This window comes from Aythya ferina (genome assembly GCF_964211825.1).
Source record: "Aythya ferina genome assembly, chromosome: 21".
NCBI classification, from domain to species: Eukaryota; Metazoa; Chordata; class Aves; order Anseriformes; family Anatidae; genus Aythya; species Aythya ferina.
Window position 1 is genome coordinate 7,206,090 of NC_140319.1, and position 21,753 is coordinate 7,227,842.

Genomic DNA, 21,753 nt, shown 5'->3' on the forward strand with positions numbered 1-21,753 from the left:
AAGGAATCTGTTATTACGTACATGTATTTTATAGCGTGTAACATTCGGTGAGATGGGGAGGTAGCTTTAGACTACTTTGCACCCCCAAAGCAAGGTTTAAAGATAATATTAACTACTCAAGTGTAAGAATGAGAAATACTTCCCAGTGAGAAGATGGAAGGAGTTTTTAGGACTTGAAAGGACCTTTTTTGGGCAAAGTAGTGCCCTTTATGTCAATTTAAAAGGACAATTTACCTGGGCTGCTGCCTTTCATTTAACATCTCTTTTCTGCTGCGGCAAAATAAACACTGGAGTAAAGAACAAAGTGAAGTTTGGTTTTGTGCCACAAACTGGCCAAAGTAAGGCATGTTACAGGTGAGCAGGTCTGGTGAACCGAGAGAAGGGTGGAAGACTGGAGTCTGGAGTGATGGAGCATCGCTGTTAAAGCAGGAATGAAGCCGTGGTCCCCACCCTGTGTTTTTTTCCCATCCGATGGCTTCTTCCATGCTGTACCCGGTGCTCTGCCCGGCCCTTTGCATCCCTTCGGCCAGCAGAGACTGCAGGAGCGCAGCCAGCGGCCCTGCCGGCGGGGCTGCACCGAACTCCAGCACCGAGCTCCGGCACCAGTGCTCTCGTCCCGCGGTCCCTGGATACTCAACCAGGGCCTTTCCTTTTGTCACCGCCGCTTCGGGAGAAAAAAGCCCTTCCATCAGCCCCATAACCTCTTTTTAAAACCCAATTACCGGGCTCGCAGGCCGGGGTGAACCCACTTTTGCGGGCGAGGAGTGAGCGGGGCGCCCGCCCCCGGCTGCCGGCGCAGGCTCGGTGGCGGCGGGCGCGGCTCGGGGCGGATCCGTAGGGCTCGGAACAGCTCGGAACAGCACGGAATAACACGGCACGGCTCGGCATGGAGGCGGCGTGGCCGGAGCTGGAGGCTGCTGCCCGGGAGCGGCGGCGGGAGCTGTGTCTGCCGGGCGCGGCGGTGTCGGAGCGGGTGGCGGCGGGCGGCGGGCGGCTGCCGGCGGCGCTGCTGGGGCTGCCGCTGCTGCAGTCGCTGGAGCTGAGCGGCTGCGCGGCTCTGCGGGAGCTGGGCCCGGGGCTGGCGGCCTCCCTGCCCGCCCTGCACACGCTGGTGCTGCGCTGCAACGCGCTGGGCCCCGCCGGGCTGAGCCCGGGGCTGGGCGGGCAGCTGCCGGCCCTCCGCCTGCTCGACCTCTCCGGGAACGGCCTGGAGGAGCTGCCCGCCGAGCTGGGCGGCGCGGAGGGCTGCGGGGAGCAGCAGCAACAACAACAACAACCCGCAGCCTTCCCGCAGCTCCGCAGCCTCAACCTGAGCGGTAACCGGCTGCGGGAGCTGGGCCCGGGGCTGGCCCGAGCCGCGCCTCAGCTCCAGGCGCTGCTGCTCTCGGGCAACCTCCTGCGGGCCCTGCCCGGCCGCCTGCTGCCGCCCGCCGCCGCCTTCCCCCTCCTCAGCCGCCTCGAGGCCGCCGACAACGAGGTGGAGGAGCTGGGTGCTGACATCGCCGCTCTGCCGGCCCTCAAGGTGCGGGCAGCTCAGTCCCCAGTCCTCCCCAGTACCCCCCAGTACCTCCCGGTATCCCCCGTCACCCCGCTGACCGCGCCGTCTCTTGCAGAGCCTGGACCTGGCCAACAACCGGCTGACGGAGCTGCCCGCCGCGCTGGCCGACTGCCCCAGGCTGAAGGAGGCCAACTTCAGGGGCAACCAGCTGAGGGACAAGCGGCTGGAGAAGATGGTCAACGGCTGCCAGACCAAGGCCATCCTGGAGTACCTGCGGGCCGGCGGCCGCGGCAAGGGCAAGGGCGAGAACGCCAGGGAGGAGGCCAGGAAGAAGAAAAGGGAGAAGCAGCAGAAAAAGGACGGCGGGGAAGGGGAGCAGGACGAGCTGGAGGCCGTCAGCAAGCTGCTGGTGAAGGTGCTGCACGTCTCTGAAAATCCCACGCCGCTGGTTGTCAAAGTCAGCCCGGGCGTCAGAGACGTCCGGCCCTTCATCGTGTGCTGCGTGCTGAAAGGAGTAAACCTGAACCCGGGCAATGCCCTGAAGAGGTTCCTGACTGCGCAGGTAGCTGCTGGGGCCTCCTTATTCTCATTTATGAGGGGAAAGTTGTCAGCAGCGCTGAAAGGAGACATTTTGTGGCCTGGCAGGCTGCTCACAGGCCCTTCGGGTGGCAGATGCGAGTGCTGGGCGCTTGCTTTCCCATCTCAAAGTGCTTACTGCCCGGTTGGGAAACATCTCGTGTGCTCTGCTTCACTCTCCTTACACTTCGGTTGTAATTTGGGTGAAATTATTCTGCAGGTGAAGAGGAACGCTGGGTTTAGTCCAAAAGGGTAAACAAAACATGCAGACTGCAGAGCTTTTAAGTGCTGTACGAGGACGCGCCCAGACGCCATGCAAATGAGGGTTGCTCAGTTGGAAATGCTGCAAACATTCAATAGAGGAGAACGCTGAGCCTAGGAGGGGTAAATCGCATTGGTATCTTTCTTGTATTTTGACTGCATTCTTTATGTTTTAGACTAAACTGCACGAAGACATCTGTGAAAAGCGGACAGCAGCCACAATTGCCACCCATGACTTGCAGTTGGTCAAAGGTCCCCTGACATATGATGTTCAGCCTCCTGGTGAGCTGAAGGTAGGGGGCAGTGCCAACTGTGGATCTTTCCCTGTTTTTTCTTTTTTTTCTTTAATTTTCTGGAACTTTTAGAGTGGAAGGAACTTTCTTCTTACCCCATAGATGCAAGGAAAAAAAATAACTCCAGGAATTTTGAAGCTAATGTTCTTGCCATCCTGCTGTCATGAGCCTCGCTTGAACAAGCCTTGCACAGCTGCCTGGTGGTATTCCAGGACCAGTTATAAGCCCATCTGTCTGGGGACTTAAACCAGTGAGGGAAGCAGGCATAGGCTTTTTTTCCTCTACAAACGTTCTTATGTAGCTTAACGTGTGCCTTTGCTTAGGGTGGTTGAGGTACTGGTGTTTCACTGTTGATCCTTTCTCCTATGTTGTGGTGTTTCCATCTTAATGTTCCCTGGAGGTCTCGTATGTGTTAGGAAGTGCCTGGAGTGTCAGACAGCAGAGCAGGTGCTCATTCATTGAGTGTGCCTCGATCGGCAGCAGCCTTCCAGGTAACCTAATTAAAATAATTCAGGTTTTGTTGGTTTACCCAGGCTTGGGTTATTTATGTTGCTGCTTTCAAAGAAAAAAAAAAAAAAAAAAAAAAAAGATTGCAGTACATTTGTGTGTCAAACTCTTAGGCTGTACTTGCAATCCAGAACACCAAAATGTTACTTCAAATTTGTGATCCTTATTTGTTTAGGCCCTTTAATATCCTGCCTCCAGAAGCAATGTCGCTGTAAGACTGACCTGTTAGGGTGCTCTGACTTTGGGGTTGACCCAAAGTTTCCATTGCATTCTGCTGTCTAGACTTGTGTGTAGCTGCTCTGTGCACATTAACTAGAAAGTGCACTTACAGCCTGAATAAGTTGTTAAGAACAATGGCACATCTTCAATGACAAAAACCCTCCCTGTGTATGAGATCTAGCCGAAACTTGGAGATATTTTTTGTTGTTATTGCTGATACCCTCTACAAGAGAAAATCCTGTTGCAAAGAGGCACAGGATTTACTGAAACTTTAGTTTTAGTAATGCTACTCCCCAGGTTAGGGTGAGAAGCCATTTATCTCCATTGCCTGGGCTGTTTGGTCTAATGTGCTGCGTGATCAAATAGAAAATACCTTCAATCCATAGAGGCTTTGAGTAATGGTGTGAAATGTATGAACTTGTTGCTGGATAGTCTGAATGGTAACAAAATCTGGTGAACAGTCTTCAGTACTGGAAAAGAACTGGGAGTAACGCCTGGCCTTTGATTTTCTGTTATCAAGTAGCAGAAATGAAGAAGTACTGGCAGCAAATATTTTGCAATATGATTGGAAGTGCAACTCCTGCTCCAAAAAATGGAACATGCATTGAGGAATTGCATTTTGTAGCTGCCTTAACAAATTAAAGTATACAGTAGAACTGCACCAGAAAGGCTGGGAAAGCTATTAAGGAGAACAGTGATGCGTGTGAACACCTGAGAATTTGCTGTTGCTTAATTCCATGCAACATGTAGAAATACAAAATTGATTGTAAGAAATTCTACTTGATGCATGGTTTTAATTTTCATCTTGCTTACAAGGGAGTTTTAATAATCCTGGTGTCTGAGTCACTCATAAAATTGTTTCTTTTTTCTTGTATGGTGTAGATAATGCCCCTGGGTCGAAAGGAGATCAAGGCAAAGGATCTTCTCCGTCAGCTGCAGCTAGAAGCAGAGGAGCAGAGGAAACAGAAGAAGCGTCAGAACGTTTCTGGGTTGCACAAGTCAGTATTTTGTTGTTTTTCTTCATGTCAATTTTGGCAACTCATTCTTGCATGGAAAAACAGCACTGAAAGAAATGTGCTCAAATGTATTACGAAGTACGTTCTGTAATGGTGATTGGGCTAACAAACTCAGTGTGAGCTTGTAGGAGGTGGTATGAAAAACAGTGAACCGAATCTTTGCTTGCAGAGTAACCCAGAGTAAAATGATGGTGATGAGTGACTTCCATTATTTTTAGTTACATCAAGAGTAAATTCTTGTCATATTTATCACCTTTAAGAGTAGTTCTTGTACTTAAAACAGCAAGTCGAAGGGTACCAAAGAGAAATGAAGTTTGTTGTGCATGTTCAGTAACTGAAGCGAATCAGAGGTGCTGCCAATCTGCGTGTAAGAGCAGACGAGCTGTGAAGCAGAGCGTCACGCTACCCTGTTCTGTTTACTGCTCATGTAGAGATCACCACCCATATCCATCAGTCACGCACCTTGGAGAAATTTGCCAAGTACGAAATGGAGAACTGTGTACCATCATAGTAAGTAAGAGGGAGAATTAAGTAAGTAAGCTGTCTGGAAGAATCAGACGATGGACTCTGATACTCCTGCTCAAGCACTGCAATCTCTGAAGGCGCTAGAAGCCTGTCTGACTACTTTAACAGTGTGGATATGAAGATGTGAGTTATTTCGTGGTTCTAGCCCATCAGTTCCTGTAGCTAGTGGCTTTCGTGTTATTAGCTGCATCACCGTGACATCAGCTTGCTGAATTTTAGTGCTCTGACTTCTGTTTTTGTCACGTGGTAGATCAGGAGCACACTAATTCATTTTTGTCACTGTTTTCTGGCGCTTTGTCCAGCTGCTATTTCAGTTATTTTTTGATTGTCCCTTTCTTTTTTTTGGCAGGTATCTCCAGTTACTGGATGGCAAAGATAACTACCCGTGTCTTGTGGATGCTGAAGGTGTTGTGATTTCTTTCCCACCAATAACCAACAGTGAGAAAACAAAGGTACTAGCTGCTAGTGGAAATAGGTTAATCAGAATTAAACAGCCTTTCTTTCTCCTGAGAGAGAGAAACTTGTGATTGTGTTCCAAACACAAATCTCCAAAGCCTTACTCTTCTCCACTAGACTATTGGATTGCAATGAATCTCAGTTATATTTTTACCTTTGTAAATTTGTAAACCTCTAGCAGGCTGTTCCAAAGGCACCAGCCTCCTTTTGCAGAGGAGGCTTTATTGAATGGCCAAGACAAGAGTGGGAATACAGTTTTTGACTTGTAAAGAAAGGCAGTGCTTTGTTTGTGGTTGAACTGAATGAAAGCCTTTAATTCTGTTTTTCTACTGAAATATTGCCAAGTGGCTGTGGGTGAGTCTGTGTGCTCTGATTCATTACTCACTTTACCTGTGATACTCCTACAGATCAGAAAAACCACCCATGATCTGTTTCTGGAAGTGACAAGTGATACCAGCTTACAGATATGCAAAGATGTCATGGACACTCTAATTCTGGTAAGTAATTCAGTAAAATAATCCTGTCTGTTCTTGGGTGCTTCTCAGCAAAATGTTTAATTGCTCATGTGTAGAAGAATACAGAAGCTGTGGGGTTTTTTTGAGGGAGAGAAATCGGTGGTTTTTTCTTTCTTCCCCTCCCTGTAGAATGCTTTCATGCAAATATTCCTCTAGAGGCCGGCCAGATTCACATCGTGGAAAACAACTTTGAGTTGCTCCAAGGGCTTAGCTGCAGAATTAACCTTGCTTTCTGTGTTTCGCTTGTAACAGAAAATAGCAGAACTGAACAAATTCACCTTGGAAAATAAGGAAGAAGGCTCAGGCTCAGATAACGAACCCGATGCTCTTTGTGGACCAGTGAACGTGAACCCCGGCCAAAATACACAGCAGAGTTTTCCGTTGGTAGTGGAGCAGGTTCGAGTGGTGGACACAGACGGGAACCTGAAAGTACTTTATCCTTCAAAAACTGACCTAACCACAGTTTCTTCTCTTCTGACTGTAATACGCTAGCAGCTGTCAAAGCTAAGAAAATTGTTCTTTTTTTTTTTTTTTTTCCGTATTCAATAATGCAACTTGCACGCAGTGAGATTGTTTGTTTTAAAGAAAAGATGGAGTGTGTCCTGCCTGGGTGTGTAAAAACTTTAAAGTTTGATCAAGTCATGGTAAGGAGTGTTGCATTCTCTCAGCCTTAATAGGAAGTCATCAGTTTTCTGACTAGGTGGAGACAAGATCATCGTCAAATGCAAACAGAAAAGTAGTCAACGTATTCAAGTCAGAATGTACAAATGTGTAAGGAGAATCATTACAACATCATAGCGGTTTGTAAAATGAACACAGTCGTATTTCTCTGCAAGGTAACTATTTCTTCCTGGTGTGTTTTACCTGGATTATTTTAGTAGCTGAACTGAGAAGTCCAGTAGGTGACAGCACTGACGCTGAGTTACGTTCTGTGTGCCAGTTCTGAAGACAGGATGCAGAAGTACTTAGCTAACATCTCATTTTGCATAGTTTTATATCTGGAGTAACCAGGAAACTGAAAATTCTGCCTATTTAAAAAATCTTCAACCTAACCACTGCCAGAACTTGAGCAATGAGTTTTACTCTGATGTTTTTTTTCTGTGTTAACACATTTAACACAGCTTTCATTTTTAAGTGAAGTCAGGTAATGACTGCAGGGGCTTGTGTTCCCCGGGATGTTTTAGAGCCATAATCCAGCCATGTGGAAATACCAGCCATGGTGAATTTGTTGTGCACTCATCAGCTTAGCTGTTGGTCAGGATCTGAATTTGTTCTTGGTTATGAACTTCAGTTCTGTTCAGAGGGCCAATACTGTCCTACAGTGACACCACTAAAGCTCCCCGCCTCCCCAGAAGGTAAGCGTTTTTGCCCAGAGTGATGCTGGTGGAGCACTCAGTCACACTCCAGTGTGGAGAGTGCTGAGGACTGAGGACTCCTTCCAAAATACACGTAGTTCTTTTAAATTTTGCAGCCTCTGGGTGATTTTTACATCCTGGCTGCTAACTATGAATGTAGAGCTGTCCATAAGCTAGGGTGACCCGTGGATTTACTTTTTTTCCCCATTAGAAACAATGTAGAGCTCTAACAAAACTTTCAGATACTGTGTCAAATATGTCAACGTGTTGCATATTGAATGGAAAATAAAACGGTTCTTGCAGTCACATGTCACTGTCACTTGTTTGGGCATTGCTGAGTTTTCCAGTCATGTAACTGTACAAACTTGGCACAGTGGTAACTTTTTCAAGCTACTTGTATCTGAGCAGTCCTAAGTAGTACTTCACAATTCCCTGTGAAATAGAATAATTCTACAGACCAGTGATTTACGAATGCTGTTTAATCAGTTTCAGCAATTAGAAAACAACTGAATTCCACAGAACTTGAATCAAGTAAAATAAGTTTAATTTGCTATCAAATCATCACCAGAAAACAAACAAACAGAAGCCTGAAGTTGGTGCCATGTTGAGACTTAACCACTAGGGCTATTTCGCAGGCATTAAGAGAAGCTACCTTGCAGGACTCTTCCTCCTACCCTTAGAATTGGTAGGTGATGAAGTAACCGTGTCGATGTTGTAGAGAGATGGGACCCTGACACCTTTTTGTTTCAGCATCTGATGAAACTCTATCCGCTCATTAATTATCTTCTGAAAATCAAAGACATGTAAAGGGGTAGAAAAGCACTGGGTGTACAGCAGTGCTGTAGTGCTCTCTTACCAGTTCCCCGTGGGCTCCTGAGAGCAGAATTCCAGCGAGCTACGTACCTGCATTGCCTCCAGCACCTCCTCATCAGTGAGTTCTGCCTGGGGAGGCTTGTTGCCTGCTGTACCGAACGTAGCCTGAATTATTTTGCTTCGAAATCTTTCAAACTTTTGATAAAAGAGGAAAGAAAAGAGGTGCGTTAAGCCTTTATATATGATTCTTTGGCACTTGCATGGAGTTGGCTAGGACAGAGACCACACTGTCAGACTTAGAAAAAGTACGAGTTGATGATGAAATGGGAAGTCTGTGCGTGTGAAACTGGGTGGGTTTACTGGGCTTCACTGTACGTACTGTGCTAATGATGTGTTTCTGCATGGACCCAGACCCTTTTTGGGCTGCTGTGCTCATTGTGGCAACCTTGAGTGAGGCCCAGAGTGAGCATGCCTGCAGGAAATGGCTTTAAGGTGGTATCTATTACTTCGTGTCAGGAAGATACTAGAAATCTGGTGACAGAACTGCTGTGAATTCAAAACTGTTTCTTGAGGGTTTCCAGTATTTGAGGCTAGTGTGCTTTGTCATTGAAATATGGGCTGCGTGCTAGAAAGCAGGCAAGCAAATGGGCTCATTTTCTTTCTCCTTCAGCCCTGTAGCTGCAAAGAAAAATCAGCCCAGGGAGCAAAGGATTTCAGTGCCCCAGTGAGCCTCCTGCTGTGCTTCTGCCTGGGAATGTTTCTAAGCTTTCAGACTCTGCTTGAAATGGTTGAAGCATCTCTTACCAGGGAGGTAGGAATCTGAAGTGAAAGAGGCTGTATTTACCCTGCTGGTGAGGCACTCGAGTGCCACTCTAGTTTGCAGCTCCGTGTGCTGCAGTGTTTCAGCTTGGCTCTGCATCTCTTCCTGGGCACGCTGCTGCTTGTGGATCTGGTATCGACTGCTCAGAGCCTCTGCCTCTAGCTGGCTGACTGCACCCTGCAGATCACTGATCAGCTTGTTCTGCTCAGCCAGTTTGGATTCTTGTTCTGTGACAACCTGAGGAGATACATAAATCAAGCCATTACAGTGAGGAAGAAAGTGAGCAGACTTGGCCACATCTCCCCAGTATCTGGGTCAAATGCTTTTTGTATTTCCTGGACAGTCTACAGACTTACAATCTTGTCAGTACAGCTAACTATTACTACTTGGGGTTTTCTCCAAAACCACTGTATTGAGTACTTAAATAGCTAAAAGGGGCAAGTTTGCTATTAGGAAAAAAATGAGTGGTAAAACAAACTCAAGAATTCAGATTTTCAAAATAACTTCACTGTGTGGGTTTTTTTCATGGGGCAAATTCACTCTTCCAAGCCTAAAACAAGCACAGTGAATCAGATGACACTAGAGTTTTCCGTAAAAGCATGTTGGGCTTGCACCAGATTCACCTGTCGAAGACTGCAGTTCTCCTTCTCTGTTGTCACTATCATTTCTTCATGTTTCCGTTCTTCTCTCAGACTGCAAAACTTAAGGGAAAATATTTTACACTTCAGTTTTGTAGCTCACTAATCAACTCCTGTCTCATTAGGAAGGGAAATGTTTCATAAAAACTGAATTCCCTGCTGCCAGCTCTCCTGATTGTGGCCACTCAGCTCTGTAGTACCTTGGCAGACATGGCCTGTAGCTGACTTTCTCGCTCTCTGAGCTCCTTTTCAAGCCTTTCATTTTCAGATTCAGTTTTCCGAAGCTGGGATTCTTGGATCTCCAGTTGTCGTTGCAAGGAACACATGACACCTGTAACGTTGGAGTATTACTGTAAGCAAACAGAATTCCTGCCAGAGACCTCATGGAGTCTTTTTAAGGTAAGCAGAAGCAGAGCTGTTGTTGCCATCCACAAACAGACTGTGGGTGAAGTTAATGTACAGCCATGATGACACTGGTTAATAATGCATTTCATAGTACTTTGATGGGATACATAATAAACTTAAGTCAATTCACTGTGAGGGAGAAGCATTTCTGAGGACTAACAGAGCCAGTAACACAAGCACAGGGGCTTGCCAGATTGCTGAAACACTAGCAAGCACCCCATAATACCAGTCAGGCCTTTCTGCACAATTTTCTTGTACTTCTAAGGGGAGAGCGAAAGTGGTTTCAAAATACATGGCATTTCTGACTCACTCTGTAAGCAACAATTGAAAGCAGGTGGTTTCACCCTCATGAGAAACTAACCTAGAATTGTTTTCTAGATAAGAGAAACAGAACTGCAAGAAGACAACCTTGGTCTCTAGTAGTCTGTTCTGGGGATGCCTTCTCCCATGGTACCTGTGGCTAGGTTGTAGTCGTCGCGTGCATTTTGCAGTTCTGCACAGAGTTCTTCGTTGGCATCCTGGAACGCAATGAGCTGGGCAATCAGTGTCTCCTCTCCTGCCTGCTCCAGAAAGAGCCCTGGAGCGCTGGTGTCACTGAGTGCTTCTTCGGCGGCCTCTTCAGCGGCTTCTTCAGTGGCCTCTTCGGCAGCTTCTTTGGTGGCTTCTTCGGCGGCTTCTTCAGCGGCTTCTTTGGCGGCCTCTTCGGCAGCTTCTTTGGTGGCTTCTTCGGCGGCTTCTTCGGCAGCTTCTTCGGCGGCTTCTTCATTTGAGCTCTCTTGTTCCATTTCTGCATACTGTAAAGAAGAAATAAGGACTTAAGAAGCTGTGCTAAAGCCTTGTGTGGAGAGAGGGAGTTTCAGAACTGGGGCTGAAGCCCTTTGCTCTCCGCCCTGCTGGGATGATGAGCCCCAACGGGGGGAGTACAAATCGCATCCCCACATCCCAGGGGTCTCGCTGGCACGGTGGCTTTTCCAAACATCCCTGCCTGTCCGCCACTCCTGCCTGCAGGACATTTGTGCTTGAAGAGCAGCCTGCCTCCCTGCCACCCACAGTGGACGACGGCATGGCAGGGAGCAGCCTCAGCACCCCAGCAGTTACCAGCTCCGCGTCTCCGCCGCCCTTGAGCAGCTCCAGCTCCTTCTTCAGGCTTTCTGTTTCCTTCAGCAGCCCGGAGATCACCTCGTCCTTCTGCGCGCACTCCGCCTTGTACTTGGAGAGCCGCTCAACCTCCTCCCTCAGCGCTGCCAGGCTCTGTTCCTAGGGAACACGGGGCCATAACACAGCCAGGCTGTCCGAGGGGACGGACAGGGATGGAAGGAGATGGAAGGGGATAAATGGGGATGGACGGGGATGGAAGGAAGGGGCAGCGGCCAGGCTCCCCCTCACCTTTTCATCGACGGTGCTCACACACCACAGGTCTCCCCCTCGGGGGTCGGGGCCGGGCCCTACCCCTACACTCGTCGCCCTCCTGTCCCACTCCATCGTGGGGGCTCCGGGGGAGCCCGGGGCGTCGCGGCGGCCACCTGCGGGGACAGCCGGGCTCAGACGGCGGCCCCGAGCGGCTCCCAACGACCCCGGGGGGCTCCCAACGGTCCGGGGGGGGGGGGGGGGGGGATTCGGGCCGCCCCTACCGGGCGGGGACGGCGACGTCGCCCTGTGGCTGGTGCCGGGACAGCGGGCGAGGGGCAGGCGGGGGGGGCCCCGCTCCTCTCCCCACGGCCAGGGGGGCTCCGCGGCCGCGTCCCGGCGGTGTGAGGAGCCCCTCGGGGAACCCATCGGGGAACCCATCGTGGAGCCGGGCCCGGTTTCGGCCGCCCCCTCCCCGCCGTGCCCGGCACCGCCTTCCGCTTCCGCGGCCGGAGCCGCCGCCGCCATGGGGCGGAGGAAGAAGACGCTGCACGACTACGCCGCCGAGTTCTCGGAGCTGGCCGTCAAGCGGCAGCGGCCGGAGAGAGGCGGCGGCGGAGGGGGGGAGGCGGTGGCCGAGTCGCTGTGGTGCTCGTCCTGCCAGCTGCCGCTGCGGGTGCGCCGCGACCGCATCCTCGAGCACCTCGCCTCTGGCCGCCACTACCGCAACCGCCGCCTGGCCCGGCAGCGCGCCCCGCTGCTGCTGTGAGAGGGGGGGACACGGGGGGGATATGGGGGGGGCATGGGGATCCGCTCCGAGCTGCCCCGGGGACGGGTCCCTTCGTGATCCGAGCCAGAGGGGGCAAGGGAGGGCGCAGGGCGAGTCCCCTCACCTGCCCCTTTACTGCCCCTCTCACTTACTCCCTTACCTGTCCCCTTTACCTGTCTCCTAACCTGCCCCCTTCTCCCCTCACTTCTCCCCTTACCTTCACCTCTACCTGTCCCCTTACCTCTCCCCTCACCTGTCCCCTCACCTACTCTCTTACTTATCCCCTTTACCTGTCCCCTTTACCTGCCCCTTTCTCCTCTTACTTCTCCCCTCATCTACCCCCTCACCTCTCCCCTCACCTGCCCCTTTACCTTCCCCTTTACCTCTCCCCTCACCTTCCCCTTTCCCTGCCCTCTCCCCTCACCTTCCCCCTTTCCTCCCTCCAGCTCCGCAGGCCCCGACATCAGCCTGCCGCTGCAGCTCGACGCCCCGTCCCTGCTCGCCCAGCCTCCCCTCGTCCTCGCCGCCACCACCACCGGGGGCCCCTCGCTGCTCCCCGGTGCCGTCGGATCCACCCCGGCCCCAGACCAAGCCCCGTCCACCTCAGCCTTCACCGCCTTACGTGTGAGGATCGCACCCGCGCCCGCTGAGAGGAGCAGCCGGAGCCCGGCCGTGCCCCAGGCCCATGACGGCGCGGTGCTGGGAGGCTGCGGTGCTGGTGGCCTCGGCCTCGCCCTCTTTGGCACAGAGCTCGGCGATAACGCCTTGTTCCAAAGCTTAGTGGAAGAAAACGGCTGCTGCTTGCTGTACGTCGTGGAGGACCGGCTGCACGAGGTGGAACGTGCCTTCAGCGCCGAGTTCCTGGCTGGCACGCGGGTGCTGCGGCAGCAGGACGCCGACATCGTGCTCAACGACCAGCGGTATCAGCCACTTCTCAAATGAGTGTTTTAAATGTCATTGCAAAACTGAAAGGCAGACTTTTTTTAAAAAAGATGGGCTCAATATTAGAAATTTAAAAAATGAAAATAAGCTAAGATGTACCCGTCACTTCAACAGCTCTGCCTTGTAAATGGTTTTAGGTTTCACTGCATGTTCTAACCAGCAGAATGCAAGTAGTCTTGGAGACACTTGAAAAGCTTTCCCCTTTAAGGTGCAGGAAAAACAACGCAGCTTCATTGTGCAGGTTTTCATTTTAGCTAAGGGATTGTGTACTTTAACAAGAGGTTTTTGAGAAAACCTAATGCGGTTACTGACCTTGAATTAAGAGATCAGGTTAAAACTCTCATTACTGTACTGCTGTCACTTCTGAGCATCAGTGCCCTACAGTCTGCATCCCTGCAAGTGGGTACTGAGTTCCTTCTGTAACATAATACGCTCTTCCAGAGTGATGGGGTTTTATGCCTGTTTAAAATTCATCCTCAGAAGTTAAAGCTAGCATAAAAACAGCTGTAGTTGGAAGAAGGCACTGACTGTTCCTCTAAATGTTGTCTTCACTGAAGAACTTTCTTTTGACTTTTGCAGAGTTTCTGGAGTCATCGTTTGTTCACCTCCTGAAGAAGCTTCTGAGGTCGTGATAGATGCTCTGCGAGCTGGTAAGAGGAGCTGCTGCAAACTCAGCTTTTATTTGTAGTGGTAACGCACACTGAAGGAGGCCTTGTGTGCTTGCTAAATGCTTGCAGAATGCAAAGTTTATCTTTTGATGTAAGATTTAAAGGAAATCAGCCAAACTTTCTGCTTGTGATGGCTGTATAAGAGAGCTCAGTGTCTGGATCAGGGCTGTAGAGCTCCTGTTTCCATTCTCAGCTGCAGACTCCATACTGTTGCTGCGAAGCTCAGCAAAACTGGGAGGATCTTTACATTTGCCTTACTTGTCTGTCTCCTCCACTCCTAATTTCATAGCATCTGCAGCAGCTCCTTAATTAAAATTAAAAAAAAAATAGTAAAAATTACTGCTTTCTCATTTCAGCAGTGTCCCTTGAGTTGTGCAAACTAATTGTGCAGTTGAAGAGAAGTCAGCCTACTAACTGCTACCTCCTGCACTCACATTGATGGCTTGAACACCAGTGGGGTCTGTACTACGCCTTTCTCACCCAGAAAGCCCAGTCCTAGACATACAGCTGGGAATCAAAAGAAAGCTGCTTATCTCAACAGCCGTGCTTCTTGTGGCTTGTAACTAGCTAATAAAATGATCGTAGCTGGCAGCAAAAAGGAAATTATTGGCATCAACAGATAGGAAGCACTGGATTCATGAAACGGATTTTCTAGAATATAACAACATGTACAATATTTCAAGATGAAAATGTGTAGTGCAGACTGTTCTGCCTTTAATTCTGTGTTCTGTGACCTTTTGCACAGGAAAAGGTGTATTTTGTGAGAGGCTGCCCAGTTTTGACAGGCAGACAGCAGAGACGTGCTTCGATGAAGCCAACAGATGTGGAAGACCATTGGTTTGTGGATTCTACAAGTAAGACCTGATTTTTCTTTAGGATTTGTACTCATTAAGAAGCTCATGTCTGAAAGTAGCATTGATTTCTCAAGCTGTCCTTTATTCGTCCTCAGATACATTTAGTTTTGCTGCTGCCTATTGAGCATTGCTTATTATCTGAGAGTTAATTGGCTTGGATTAATTCTTCATGCTTAATGGAGATAAAATCTTAGCTGTCATGAGATTAAAATAAAATCTAGTGGAATGATAGTCAAACAGCAAAGCTTTCAAGGCATGAAAGCTCGATTCTAATTTTTAGAATAGACGATGGTAATTGGGGGTCCAGATTTCATCAGTCCCTTCAAGGCTTTGCAAATGCTCGTGTTTGAGCTTCAGAGGAGGAAACATTCTGGTGACGCTGTGCCATTCTCTGAGACAACTCCTTGCTCCATGGTTTTAGGGAAAACAGGATCTTCTTTTGTAGTTTTTTATGCAAATAGAACCACCAGGTCAGGCAGCTCTGTGGTTTTATTAAGCATACAGCTACTGAGATCTGTTTGTTATTGCTCTGTTGGAAAGCATTTGGTTTACAACCCTGTTCATCGTAGGAACGCTGTGGCATTAAACTTTGCTCATGAAGTAGACTTCTTCATGAAACTTCTGAGGGTGTCCTTTCTTCCTGTTTGACAGCTCTGCTGCACTACACTAGAAATAACATGGGAAGAAGGCATTAGCTGTAATCTTCACAATAGCGTAGAAACAGACTCTTTCAAAGTTTGAATGTGCCTTTGTAATACCAAAAACTGATCTCTTTTTGTAACTTTTTCCAATTTTCACTGATTTGTTAATTAGATCTCTAACTGTACTGACTTGAAGAATGTTGATCCCGTGAAACTGAAATACCTGTGCTAGCAAATAACAATGAAAGTTTAGAGTAACTCTAAGAGAAGAACCTTTCAGCAACCTTTTCAATTCCTTTTAGAGCACCATCTTCAGGGAGACATTGAGCTCATCTGTTACTTCAACTTGCCACTCGCAGCAAACTCCAAGGCTGTGAAGCCTCTGGTTGGTGTTAGAATTATTGGCCCATCTGGTGGAAATAGACCTATTAATCTTGATAAAGTGATATTTCCACTTGTGACTTTACATCTGGACCCTTAAGATTAAGTAATTGAAAGAGAAGGAAAGTAGATTAATTTCAATTAATTTCTGCACTGTTAAACTTACGGGGATTCGGGGAGCTCTGCTACGAGGCAGGAATGCTGCTTTAAACTTATGCTCAGGATTTAACACCCTCTGGTGAGTGTGGATGTGGGTTGTTAGTAAACAACCGTGATTGCCTAGTGCTTCTCTCTCGAGAGCAGTTAATCTCATTGCAAACAAAACTTACTCGGAGAGATACACATATTATGTATATATATGCTAATAAATATATATTAGTATATTACATATACTAATGCATAATTACACAAAATGCTTGCCCTAACGTTTGCCTTTTCCATTTGAGTGCTACATGTGCAGGTCTGTTCCCCAGCCATAAGGTTGAATCTGAACTGAGGTTTTGGTCAACACTCAACTGAATTGAAACCTGTAAGTAGGGCTCTGAGAAGAACTGTAGGTAATTTGTTGGACTTGCGAGGGGCTTTCAGTCCCCAGAGTTTTAATTTACTCCATAAAATTGTTAGCTTAAGTCTCCCAAAGTATAGACATGAGGCTCGTTTGCCAGAAGCAGAATTAATACATACTGAGGGGCTCAAATTAGAAAGCAGGGTGTCACCCCGCCAGTCTGGTGAGGTTCAGGCGTCGCACGCTCGCCGCTGTCTGTGTTCAAGTCGGCCTCTTGCGCTGCGCTGGCAGAGGGGCCCAGCGACCTTGCTGTGCCCCAGCAGTGTTCCACGTTGCTTGTTCCCCTCTGCAGGCGTTTCGACCCCGCGCTGCAGTTCCTCTGCAAGAAGGTGCGTGGCTGCCAGGCCCTGGGGAGGATCCACCGGATAGCAACGACCAGCAGCGTGTACCCGGCGGCTTCCCTGGGCTTCCTCAAAACGTCAGGTACTGCGCGGCTCGTTCATCTGACAGGGCTGGAAACGGGTCTTGTCCTGTGTGCTGCCGGAAGGTTCCTTAGGTCTGTGTGGCTGTAAGGTGCGTGTCTCTTTCTCTAGAAGAGTATTTTCTTTACTAGAATTGATTTCAGCTGCATACTGCTATCTGCCCTTAGTATTGGCTTCTGGGATGTAGGTGGCTTTAATATCAATCCCAGTGCATTTCAGAAATGTACATTAGCCATGGGTTTTCAGTGTGAAGGCCTTAATGACCAGTTTTGCTTCTTCCAGGTGGAATTTTTTATAATGCTGCTGTGCACGATATAGATATTGTCAGTTTGTTGTTGGGAGAGAGTGCACCAGACACGATATTTTCACTGGGGCATGCGTTCTGCACAGGTAAGACCAAATATTTTGATAGTTTATTGTGTACCTCTGGGCTTCTCAGTTACTTCAGTACTAAAATTAGGAAGAACTGTTACAAGAGCATGGTAGCCATGCTGTGATTGTTCCATGATAGAACTGCCACAAAAATAGTCAGTGAAGTAGGAAGCAAGTTCCTAAAAAAAAAATCATTTTAGACAGAATATTTACCAAATGTTTCAGAATTGTCTCTTTCCCACTGATGTGAAATAGTTGCCGTAGAACTGTTGCTGAACTTTGATGGTTTGCCACTTGAAAACCAGAATACAGAAAATAATCAGCAAAGCCTTACGGTTACACAAACGTTATCGCAGTATTCTCAGTTCTCTGCTTGAATTTTTCTCCAGTGCTTTCCTGCTGAGCTCAACACAGTTAAAAATGTCAATTTATGCTGGATTGACCAACACTCCCTGGGTTACCAGACAAATTTAAATTAACTTCCAGTTTTTAAATGGAAATTTAAAGCTTTAATTAATGTCAGCCGCTGCCAACATTGGCTTGCTGCTGTCAGGAGGTAAGGTATGCAATGCTGTCATCTGTGAAATGCAGCAAGCAAAATGCCCCGGAGAGGAATTTATACAATCTGCCTCTTTCTAGCAAAGTGCTGAAAGTTGCTTATTCTTGGTACTGATAAGTTGCAAAAGCAAATGTGTTTGGAGGAGGAAGTGAAGTCAGCTGCAGGAAAAGCCGTGGGCTTGGATAGTGGAGTCCTGGCAGTTTTCCTCCAGAAGTGACGGTGAAGGTAAACCAGCTGGCGTATGCTCCCAAAAGCACTTTGCTGTCTCCTCGCTTCCTGTTTGAAAGTATTCTGGACCCTGCATTGCCTCTTAAAGGAAGAAAATCGCTGTGTCATAGTAGTGTTTGCTGTTCTGGTGTGAGCGAGTGCCTTTTTTGTCACTCAGATATGGCCTGCTTGAAGGACGCAGACACTGTAGCAGTCAGCATGAAATTTCCTAGCGGAGCAATTGTTACTTTGGACATCAGTCAGCACTGCACTAAAAGCTGTGATCAGAGACTAGAGGTGCGTTCTTGCTTTTAAGATACGTCTGTCGTGACGCCACAGGCTAGAACAAGTTTTCCCTGTGTATGTTTGCCTGGAGCAGCATGTGCTGTGCCCCGTGCATACACCCGCAGACCCGTGTCACAGAACACCTCTGTACCTCAGCAGCTGCTTGTGTTTGGTTAACTTACAGTCTCTTTTCTCTTCTGGTACCCAGATTCTGCCTCCTGTACGTTATTCTGCAGGGGTTATTAGCTGCACGCGGTCATGCTAGAGCAGGAATTGATGTCAGCTCTCGAGGCTGCAGTGTTGTTCTCTATCTTGTCGTTGTCTTCCCAGGGTGTGTCTAGGACTGCAGCAAGGGCTAAAGCCTTGCAAGTATAAAAGACGTTAAAGGGGAAGAGAAGTGTAAAATCAGAGGCATTATCACCTGTCAACTCCAAAAATCAGCAGCTGCTTTTTACTTGGTCATACAAACCTGGGCTTTTGTACACTAGCCAGGTTTAAGATCAAACGGACAGTGAGATGAAAACCTTGTTCTTCTAACTTTTTGCTTTTCCTGCAGGTTCACGGTTCTCAAGGAACGTTACGGGTAGATAACCAGAATCCCCTGGGGATTACAGAGCACGGAACTTCTGTGTCCATATGTACACAGACCCAAGCTGATCGTTACAGGGAGGCACACCGGGGGCTCTTTCGACACTTTCTGAGAACCCTGAAAGGTAAGATGAAAGCTTGCATTATTATTGCTTTGGATTCACTTTGAGTGAAAACTTCACTGGGAAGTTGTTCCAGTAGCAACTGCGATTTGGTGTTTGTGTCTGAAATCCCCAGAAAAAAATATGCGTAGATGTGAAAATCAGGAGTGAGATTCATCATGGTTAGGCTTAATCCAGCATTGTGCAGTGGTCAGAGAGCTCCCTGTAAGCAAACCCAGGCTTTTGCATGCAGGCCTGCTGTCCTGACGGCCGCAGGAGGAGGTGGCAGCTCGATGGAGGAACGAACAGCAATTCTTGTTTCAAGGACTGAAACTGAACGGGTCAGCTGCATTATAGGGGTGTGCTGCTGCAGTACAGGGGCTTTTCTCACTTCTGAGTCAGTGAGATGGGTGAGGGAAGGAGTGTTGATCCGAAAACTTGTGTTCCAAGAATAAATGAAAGTGGGGAGGAAACGCTGTGTGGGACCTTAACGTCTTTTACGAGGGAAGCAGCCGTTTGCAATAGCGTGGGAGAGCCTCATCCAAAATCCTGGTTGTCCTTATGGAATGAAACGGTTCCGTTCTGTTGACCTCAGCGACAAAAATACAGGATTTGAGTTTCAGGAACAGGAAAGAGGGGGATGAATTCTTCCGTTCTGTCCCTGCAGGCAAAGAGCCTCCCGCGATAACCAAAGAGCAGTTCCTCTGGGCCGTCCAGGTGGCTGCAGCTGCCGAGCAGTCCTGGAGAAACGGATCCGCTGTTGACCTGCGCAATGAAGCAATGGATTCGGCTGTGGTCAAGACTGAGATAATGTGACTCACGCTGCTGATTTCTGAGGTGAAGGATAATCTTTAAGCTGCGCTACGGTGAAGTCTTTTCACCTGGTGATGTCTCCACTGTCACCTTAGACTTGCATTTCCACTGGAAATGCCCAGAGCACGGAAGCGTATTCAAACTAGAAGTGCTTAGCGCTGCTGCGGATGCCTTGTAGCACATCCAGTGCTCCTCAGGACATGGTGAGGGGCCATAAACTGCCCCCTGCCACAGTGGGCACCGTGCTCTGGCAGCTTTGTGGCAGCTTTTTGTGCAGGTGATGCCGTGCTCACAAGGGAGGGAGGGAGAGCACCCGGCTGGGCCGTGCGCTTCCTATCGGTGTGTGCTGGAGTGTGACTGCTGTGCTGAGCTCAGCCCCGGCCTCATATTTATTGTTTTGTTTGTTGCTTTTACTGGGTGTTCTAAATCTATGCTATAGATTGCAAATGCCTAGCTGAGAAGTTAGGGTCTAACTTTCCTGGGGGATAGTGGAGAGAAGTGAAAAAAACGGGGAGGGAAACCTCCAACAGTGCTGATTTAAGAGAGGTGAGAAACTTCGTAGTAAGGTTGTAAACTAAGACCATTTCATAGAGAATCAACACACTGGGCATTTTGATAATAAGCACTGTGTTATTTAAAGAAAAAAAAATCAGAATGCAATTTGTGAATTGTGCAGGGGCCCTGTACAACAGCTGTGACTGAGACGTGTCCATTGCATGGGTTCCTCAGCGCCTGCTGCAAGGCAGGGGAGCTGGCTGGAGGCTTTTGCTTTCTGTGCCTAAGTGCAAGCACATACGTTAATATTTTAGTAGCAAAAATGAACTAATAATCACTTTCTTTGAGTGCACAAAGGGCACTCTGCATATCTTAAAGGTATTTTTTTACAGTCTAGAAGACTGGGAATATACAGCACAGAAAAGGATAGTGCCTTCAACAAGAGGCAAGTCTGCTTTTAAACCAGGTTATTTCTACCTTTTTACTCTTATGTTGAGCTTGTTGCTGGTATATAGATTTGGCTGTTGTTTATTTCTCACATGTCGGTTTTCAAAACCTTTTGAAAGTTTTTTTATTGTATTAAAATAACAGTTTTGCCTTGAGTGTTTATAGACATCCCTCCTTGGAAGATTCTTTAGTTAATTGATTTCCGATTCCAATATATGCAGTATATATTACTAAAACTAGAGCGATGACAGTTACAACTAAAGACAACTCTCTTGTGGAAATTGTTTTTAATGGTGTAATTTTTCAAACTCGGAAAAGCGATGTCTTAATGATAAAGATTGTTACTAATTTTGTGCTCTCTTTTCTAGTCATTTACTGGGGGGGGGGGAACAACCTACACCCACAATGAAGCAGACATTTACCTCTTTCAATCGCAACTTATTAACAGCAAGGGTGGTGTTCTCATTTTGGTGGTGTTTTAAGGCGATCACATCTGTGCATCCATGGCACTCTTGCCTTGCCAGGTGTTCTTGTTCTTTGTTCTTGTTCTTGTGTCTTTGTAGCTTTATGGTTGTTTGATGAAGCAAGAAAAAATTCAGGCCCTTAAACGTCATGGTTCATGATTTAGCAGTAGTATTAGGAGAACATTTTCGGTACAATACAAGCAAGACTTTGGTTACCAGGTGTTGTAATTCAGACATGTTTTTATTGTGTTACAAAAAAAAAAAAAAAAAAGGAACCACAGCTATAAAAATAACACGTTTTCCAAAGATAACATTACAAAAATTACCACTCGTAACATGTTCGGAGTGTATCAGTTAATACTGCTGAAGAAGCCTTAGTTAACTTTGAAGACATGACTGATTGTTTCCAAACCTTTAAAGCATTAAAGTGCTTTAATCAGCTGTTGCTTCAGGACACGTTCACATTTCAGTGAGACCAAAGTGGGGTCGGGATCCCCCTGGGTGTAGTGTACGGGGACGCAGGGCTTGGAAGAGGTGCGCGCATCCCTGCCGCTCCCAGGGCAGCAGCACGGGCACAGGTGGGATGAGGGAGAAGTGGCAGCCCCCTGCCCTGGACACCCAGAGGAAGGTGGCAGAGGGATGGCAGGGATGCTGCTGCTGCACCGACTGGTGCCAGCTCTGGGGCATAGCTGCAGGTCTGCCCTCAGTGGTCTCTGGCCCAGGGACAGGGCAGGGGATGAGACACAGCAGTGGGAAGGTGCCGGGCAGCAGCGTTCCCACCTGGGCTCCCCAGCGCTGCCCGAGCTCATTGTCTTCCCTCCCTCTGTGCATCCCAAACCTCAGCCTCGGTGCTGTGCCTCGTGGGGACCTGTCGGGAGATCTCACCTCTCAAAACGTCCAGCACCAGCTTGCTAGTAAGAGGAGGGAGGGAAGGGA

At 48.2% G+C, this 21,753-nt stretch overlaps 2 protein-coding genes across 3 annotated transcripts; both read left to right on the plus strand.

The window, feature by feature from the left end:
* Window positions 1-44: 44 nt before the first annotated feature.
* On the plus strand, window positions 45-7,527 carry LRRC47 (leucine rich repeat containing 47). Of its 2 annotated transcripts, XR_014685241.1 has the most exons (8): window positions 45-1,522; window positions 1,614-2,060; window positions 2,512-2,628; window positions 3,029-3,119; window positions 4,237-4,352; window positions 5,245-5,347; window positions 5,759-5,848; window positions 6,119-7,527. XR_014685241.1 is itself a non-coding variant. In XM_084495121.1 (7 exons), the coding sequence occupies exons 1-7, from the start codon at window positions 887-889 to the stop codon at window positions 6,356-6,358; spliced, it is 1,749 nt and encodes a 582-aa protein (XP_084351247.1). In that variant the 5' UTR covers window positions 45-886; the 3' UTR covers window positions 6,359-7,527. The 2 variants fall into 2 exon arrangements, 1 of the variants encoding a protein (XP_084351247.1); XM_084495121.1 differs by lacking the exon at window positions 3,029-3,119.
* Window positions 7,528-11,635: 4,108 nt separating this feature from the next.
* Window positions 11,636-20,702, plus strand: LOC311422249 (myo-inositol 2-dehydrogenase-like). The gene is made up of 9 exons (XM_084495122.1): window positions 11,636-12,009; window positions 12,460-12,933; window positions 13,535-13,605; window positions 14,369-14,477; window positions 16,357-16,487; window positions 16,769-16,876; window positions 17,803-17,921; window positions 18,466-18,622; window positions 19,266-20,702. The coding sequence occupies exons 1-9, from the start codon at window positions 11,771-11,773 to the stop codon at window positions 19,412-19,414; spliced, it is 1,557 nt and encodes a 518-aa protein (XP_084351248.1). The 5' UTR covers window positions 11,636-11,770; the 3' UTR covers window positions 19,415-20,702.
* The last annotated feature ends 1,051 nt before the right edge of the window (window positions 20,703-21,753 follow it).

What these genes read in the sequence shown, in the direction of transcription:
- LOC311422249 (XM_084495122.1), top strand. Translation starts at nt 11,771, where the DNA reads ATGGGGCGGAGGAAGAAGACGCTGCACGACTACGCCGCCGAGTTCTCG. An exon ending in TTGGTTTGTGGATTCTACAA is followed by an intron (nt 14,478 to 16,356) that starts GTAAGACCTGAT and finishes TCCCCTCTGCAG; the next exon opens with GCGTTTCGACCCCGCGCTGC. An exon ending in GCTGTGATCAGAGACTAGAG is followed by an intron (nt 17,922 to 18,465) that starts GTGCGTTCTTGC and finishes CTTTTCCTGCAG; the next exon opens with GTTCACGGTTCTCAAGGAAC.
- LRRC47 (XM_084495121.1), top strand. Translation starts at nt 887, where the DNA reads ATGGAGGCGGCGTGGCCGGAGCTGGAGGCTGCTGCCCGGGAGCGGCGG. An exon ending in AGAGGTTCCTGACTGCGCAG is followed by an intron (nt 2,061 to 2,511) that starts GTAGCTGCTGGG and finishes TTTATGTTTTAG; the next exon opens with ACTAAACTGCACGAAGACAT. An exon ending in AACGTTTCTGGGTTGCACAA is followed by an intron (nt 4,353 to 5,244) that starts GTCAGTATTTTG and finishes TTTTTTTGGCAG; the next exon opens with GTATCTCCAGTTACTGGATG.